Source organism: Branchiostoma floridae, chromosome 9, assembly GCF_000003815.2.
Source record: "Branchiostoma floridae strain S238N-H82 chromosome 9, Bfl_VNyyK, whole genome shotgun sequence".
Lineage (NCBI taxonomy): Eukaryota > Metazoa > Chordata > Leptocardii > Amphioxiformes > Branchiostomatidae > Branchiostoma > Branchiostoma floridae.
The window spans coordinates 15,547,047-15,553,927 of record NC_049987.1 but is presented as its reverse complement, the minus strand read 5'-3'; the positions used below and the strand labels follow the sequence as shown (position 1 = coordinate 15,553,927).

The following is a 6,881-nucleotide window of genomic DNA, read 5'->3' as shown; positions in this document are numbered from 1 at the left end:
TGCTACTGGAGCACACGGACGCACTGTCTCAAGGTTTGTTTGTTTGTTTGTTTGTTTGTCAGCGTGCAAGCACGTCTAACCCCCACAGGATGGGGAACAACAGACATTAAACCGGAGAGTGAGTGTGAGTGTGTGTGTGGCGTACCATGAGTCAGGTCACGCACTGGTCTGGTGGTTACTGGAGCACACGGATGCACTTCTTTTGTTTTCTTTTGTTTGTTTGTTTGTTTGTATATCCTGATATTGATAGCCTCCTTCCTTCACAAAGTGCCATGTTCAATATCCAGAATTTTTAACACTCTCAAAAGAACCTATAGACATACAGCAACATGAATATCAGATTGATGTGGTATTCGACTTGAAGAATGGAGAGTGGCGAAGAAATATTGGCACTGGATTGATGCAGTTGAAAAATTGATGAATGTTTGATTTGTCAACATGAAGTAATGTGAGCATCTCTCCCTACCCAGGTGACCATAGTCCCCAGGACCTCGGCAGCTCTGGGGTTTGCTCAGTACCTACCCAAGGAGCAGTACCTCTACTCTCAGGAGGAGGTAAGGTCTTACCACAGAAATGTGCTACTGTAAATGTAGAAATTTTCGCGGTGGTTTTATTTTCGCGTTGACCATTTCACCGCGAACTTAAAACCACTGCGAACATTTCTACTTTGTAGTATGGGACAGTCAACAGCGCTACCACCAACTTACAACCACCGCAAACTTAAATGCATTTACAACTATTATTACTGATGTGTGGAAAGTAAGCAATCTATAGCTAGCTGCATTGCACTATCAACCATAAGAAAAGTGATACCCATTATCTTTTCTTAAGTTAGAAAGATGAAAACCTCCAAGATGTCTGGAACAGTCTGCCACCAGACATACGCACAGCCCCAATTAAGAGACTTGTCAAGAAACAGAAGACACAAACCAAAATGAACGGACTCAAATCATGCAGCAGCTCTCACTACAATGTAATTTGTACCATGTATGTGAAAAATATGTGTATTAGGATTGTGAATGATGTAAACTGTACCTCAATTGATTTTATACTTTCTGTCAGTACTAAATGCCACAAAGAGGATGTAGAATAGAGTTAGCATACAACACAACTTGATATTTGCCATTCACTGATGGTTATAAACAGTCTCCTTTCTTTGTTTTCCCAGCTGTTTGACAAGATGTGCATGGCCCTTGGAGGGAGGGCAGCTGAGGCCATCATCTTCAACAGGGTCACCACAGGTCAAGTCTCTCCCAGATTTCTGTAGAAACAAAATTTCTGTGTGTGTGTATGTCTGTATGTGTCTCTCTGTTTGTCTGTGTTTGTGTTTGTGTTTGTGTGTGTGTGTGTCAAACCCTACTGTAGTAAACGTAGTACCTCATAGTAGATTAGAAACTAATGTTATGTACTGAATCACTTAACTCTTAGTTTGAGACTGTATGTGCAATTAGCCTTCAGGCATGATTTTGCATTAATAAACTCTACTTATAAAACACAAAACTCAGAAATAAAACTCTACAACGTATCCCAAACAGTTCTTCTATAACTAAAACGTTCTAACCTTTGTGACATCATTGTTGCACAGGAGCCTCGGTTGATCTGAAGAAGGTGACCAAGGGTTGTCACTGTATAAGTTGAGAAGTATATAAAACACTAAAACTCAGAAATAAAACTCTAAAACATATCCCAAACAGTTCTCCTTAGAACTGAGACGTTAAACTTTGTAACTTCATTGCCGTACAGGAGCCTCGGATGACCTGAAGAAGGTGACCAAGATGGCGTACGCCCAGATCAAACAGTTCGGGATGAACCCCAACGTGGGATACCTGTCCTTCCCAGAGGAGGACAACAACGGGCTGGGCAAGAAACCCTTCAGCAAGCACCTGGCAGCTCTCATGGACGAGGTATGGGGTACAAGTCTACAAGGTTTTGATGTAGAGATCTTTATTAGAGAGAATCCATTGGCACATCACGTCTAGTCTTCCTGCAATTCTTTACAGAATAATTGTTACGGAACAAAGATAAACAACCAATATTTACCACAATTACATCAAATCCACTCTGTTACATGGTTAATGATTAACAAAGCCATTATTACTTTTTTGTCTGTTTTGGTTGTTTTGTATTGCATTAAAATGGTAACGTTTTTGCTCTTTGTTCACCTCTCTCGACTCTAACAGAGCCTTCAGTTTCAAAAATGAAGTTCTTCCCACACCATATGGTGTTTATGGCATTGTCCATCTCTGTTTCCCTAGCCCTTAGGCCACACAATGTCTTATTGTGCATTTTATTTAACCTTTTTCACCAGGAGGCCAGGCGATTGGTAGCTAGAGCGTACTACCAGGCACAGAAGATATTGGTGGACAACAAGGATAAACTGGATGTGGTGAGTAGAACTTATGATATATCAGGCAAATGGTAAATACTGTCAAGTCAAGTGGTGTAGGAGGGGTAAAAATGCACTGTTTTGAAGAAATTGTCGTATCATTTAAAGCAAGATGTTATGGTTATCATTTTGTCATGTACATGGTCTGAGAAGCTACAGACAGCCCACCTGGTAACTGTAATTAGTCTGTTATCATTGTGTGATAACTGCTGACAAGGTGTTATCCTTTGTATTGTTCTTTGATGAACTGAAGATGAAAAGAACAACAAAGCCAATAGCAGGTACATGTTATAATTAGTGTCATGCATAGCTGTAGACAGTGTCTGAATCTGTGTCTGGGTTTTTGGAATAAAGAAAGCCGGGAATTGCAAGTTGGGGACAGTTGGACAGAGGCTTGAGACAGAGAGAGGGTCCCGACTAACAGCTCCCGTGCGTGTCTAACGGCATGACTGTGTCCTGTGTGTGCTTTCTTAGTCCTGTAGTTTAAACGTTCCTCGTGCAGCATTCAAAGAACCTGGGGCCACACCATCGGCCCCCTTACAACCTTACCTTAGACCTTAGATCCTCCCGCAACACTGTTGTATTGGTCAACTCGGTGAGCAAACTTTCTCCAAAGGGTTCGGTCTTGCGCTGCCACTGCCATGATTTCCATGTTCTTCAGACCCATTTCCTTTCTGTCGGGCTGGTTAATCAATGTATCTTAGGTACAACACTTTATTTTCCTTTTCTACAGGCATTAAAACCTGTCTGCTATCATCAATGACCTTCTGTGATATAATCATGATTGATTGAAACATGAAACCACCACGAATGCATCTCCTTTGCATATCAATTCATAGTTAGGATATAAAACCTGTTTTCTCCAGTGTCACTGACAAGAGACAACGGATGTTATCTGAAACGTCTGACCATTTCCAAAATCATATCCAGTTACTTGTGTAACTTCCTGCATATCTAACCTTCATCAATGTCCCCACCACAATGTTTCACAATTTACACTTCATTTTTGATGAATGTTTCCACTCTGTCCCTCCCAGCATATAATGGCCAGCGTAGTCAGTCTGGTAAAGACTTCATATTTAGATAAATGGGGTAGGGAATCTCCCGAGCAGCCCTCGTAAACCCTGCTTCGCCTATTGGGTCAGTTAGTCCTCACTCATAGTGAGCAATTGGTCTGGTTTCAATCATGATGTTTCTGACCTAGGGCGAAGAGTTGCTGTTACAGTTCCAATCATGTAACCCGTAACCTTGAGTGGCCTTCGGGCCTTGTTACGTGGTGACCATTGAGTGAAAAAGAAAAAGATGGATAAGCTGATAAGTGAATGTTCCATTCCATCCCTCCCAGCTTGCCGAGGCCCTGCTGGACAGAGAGGTTCTGAACTACAGCGACGTGGTCGACCTGCTGGGCCCCCCTCCCCACGGCCCCAAGAAAACTGTGCAGGTGGCCGGATGGGACCTGGACGAGGGCGACGACGCCCCCTTGCAGGTCGGCGACAAACCGCAGCCTAAATCTCCACAAGTGCCTGGGAATGCCAAGCCTGCTGCATGATGGGAACGTGGCTAGATTCTTTCTGCACATTTGTTTTGCTGTGTGACATCAGCTCTCATAATTCCACCAGGTGCCGTAATACCGACACATCAATAAAACATTGTTATAGACGTCTTCTATATACATATACACATAGCCACGGCCGCGTGGCATGTTGATACACCCAACCCCTCGATCTCGGAAGTTAAGCAACGCGCGGTCCGGACAGTTCTTGGATGGGAGTTCCCCAACCAAGGACGACCGGATTGCTGTAGCCGGACCAAGCATGGTAATTCCACGAAGTCAACTTCTGGGAGGGACGTAAAGCGGGGGTCTTGTGTTTGAGGAGGTGCCTCGACCACGTTAAACAGCCTCATTACTCATTGGGTACCTACTGGCTGGCAAAATACACCAGATGATGATGATGATATACCCTAGTATGATGCTGCTTTGGTACATATTTTTAGATCATTTTGAATCCATGTATTTTTTCATGTGGCAGTATTATGGCATCCGGTGGAATTATGAGTGTAGGTGTTACATGTATGCTGTCTTATGCACCATAGAGTGGTTAACAGTCCATTGTGGTCCATTGAGCAAGATTTTATTTCCCAAATTATCAATAAAATTGGTATCAACAATGTTTTCTTTTTCTTTCTTGTTTAGCAGTATACAGCCATATGTGTTTCTGTTTCCTACAGAAGCTTGTCATATATAATGCCCACATCCATTGCATGAAGAATTTCAGCATGTGCACATTGTGGCCATGGCACCGTAACATTTGCACTGTAGCTATGGTGCTGTACATTGTAGCTATTGCAATAGTACTGCATATCTGATTTGATGTTGTGTTGGTTCTAATTTGTGTTTGCTAGACCACATCAATTTAATTCCTTGGTTTTCAGATTTAAAAACATGCATCTAGATTTTAATATCAGCATGAAAACTGAGTCTGAGGGGAGAGTCTGAACTTTGGTACACATGGTTTTAGGCAGTGAACAGAGTTAGATACAAATTTTCCTCCAAGCCTTTTGTAATCATGAGGTTCTCTTGCCAAAATGCTACATGGAAATTTTGTCCACTAACCAACAAGTTAAATTGGCATGGCCTTAGTGTTGATTTGTGTAAGAAGTGCATCTCAATTGCAATGTCATATTATTATACAATCTTCATGGAATATTTTGTACATATAGAGCTTTATGTATTATACAATGTTTCCATTCACATTCTGCTCAACAGACAAGTAGTTGTAGTTGTGAATATTAGTTATGTTAAAAGCTCAGGAATAAGAATAGTCTATTTATATGTTGTAAGTGTGCCATATTTTCATCAATTTTCATGGATCGAAAACTGAATTAAACATGACTTTTTTCATATGAATTCACTGCTTGGTGTTCCTATGTTCACATTTTATTCACACTTTCCTTCTTATCAAAGTCTCTTTCAAAGAAAGAGACTCTGCCTTTGATAGGCAACTAAATTCTTTTGTTTTATACATGAATAGTACTGGGCCTTTTACATTTTGTATTTAGGGCTGTCACCAGTTCCTTTAGAATTTCACCCTGTCCGAAAAATCTGAAGTTCATGACGTAAAATTGTTGACAACTCATTTTCACTGATTTGACAACAACATGGATTCCAAACAATGAGTGGAACAAAAAAAAAGTAAAAGCTGGAGACAGCCCTGTTTGTACTGAAGATATTTTTTCTAAGCATTTTAGAAAGATGATGTTATAAACACCAGTATGACATGTGTCTTGTTCCTAACTGTTTGAAGAACCTGAGTGAAGGAGTGGAACAAGACAAGCCCCTAACTGCAGCGGGCGCTGTCAGCCAGGATTCGAACCAGCAACCTTGAGTTACTGGGCCCATGGGTGAGTCAGACAACATGCTGGGAATGGAAACACAAATTTTTGCATGGCTTTATCAAACATTACTGTATAGCATTTACACAACTCAGGCAAAGGTTAGACTTTGGCTTTTTTTTACTTCCTTTGATAAAGGGCTTTTTGGTAGGTACTATCCTTCGTTATATTAATCCACTGACTTAATCTTTTTGCTTGCTTCTGTCACTGACCAGGCTACAAAATAGGTCGCCTGAAAAGGCCTAAGGAGACTTCAAAAACCAGCTGGAGCCTAAACTCTGCTTGGAGGGTGCTGTATATCTGTGTCACTGACATATGTCACAGTAGAGAATGCAGGAATACAGAAGAACCTCGGATTCTCGTAGGAGAGATTGGAATTCCAATATAAGGGTTGGTCACCATATACCAAAGATACAAAATAATTCACCTTGAGTAGTTGAATGTAGGCTTCCCAATGCTAGAATTGATTGAAACGTTAGTCGTAAAATGAGTCACACTATGTTCTAAAACAATTTCACCTAATCTGAATTTATCCTGGTAGAATTGGAAATTGTCCTGATAGAATTCCAATCTCTCCTAAGCAGAAACCGAGATTATCATGGATTCAAGTCTCAACTGTGACTACGAGTGACAGTAATACAAAAGAGATGCAGTACCAACTGTGAACGCCAGATGACGTCCCTTATCAGTATGAGTCACCAAAGACCATGTCCAGAGAAAACCTTACAGTGATAGAACGCAGACCACAGTTACTCAGAGTGTACCAAACGATCTGGCCTATTTGATTACAGCGTGTTGTTTAAGAGGAGAGTTTGTTAGTAAAACTGAGGTCTCATAGGGAACCAGACACTGGTGCTAGTGTTACCGTGTAGCATAGGTTTGTGTATGGGAATGTGAAGAATTTATATACAAAATTTAAAGTAAGGCTGCAGCAAGTAGATTTTGTGGATGGCGCTCATAATTTTTCGCCTGATTTTTTTTTTTTTAAGAAGAGATTCCACTCAAAAAATACCAAAATACTGTAATTCCTTATTTTTTCAACGTACTGTTATGTTCACGGTTTTCACAGTGATGGCTGTAACGTGACTTATCATTACTGATA

General features: G+C 41.0%; 1 protein-coding gene across 2 annotated transcripts in view; it reads left to right on the top strand.

The window, feature by feature from the left end:
* Positions 1-409: 409 nt before the first annotated feature.
* LOC118423335 (paraplegin-like) overlaps positions 410-6,881 on the top strand; it is an 8,442-nt gene continuing 1,970 nt past the window's right edge. Inside the window, exons 1-6 of one of the 2 annotated variants that reach the window (XM_035831459.1) lie at positions 410-554; positions 1,169-1,241; positions 1,744-1,904; positions 2,309-2,386; positions 3,732-3,872; positions 5,692-5,780. In XM_035831459.1, coding sequence (XP_035687352.1) covers positions 1,181-1,241; positions 1,744-1,904; positions 2,309-2,386; positions 3,732-3,872; positions 5,692-5,772 — 522 coding nt within the window. In that variant the 5' untranslated portion in view covers positions 410-554; positions 1,169-1,180 and the 3' untranslated portion in view covers positions 5,773-5,780. Of the gene's footprint in view, positions 555-1,168; positions 1,242-1,743; positions 1,905-2,308; positions 2,387-3,731; positions 3,873-5,691; positions 5,789-6,881 lie in introns of both variants that reach the window. The other variant, XM_035831458.1, reaches the window with a different exon arrangement.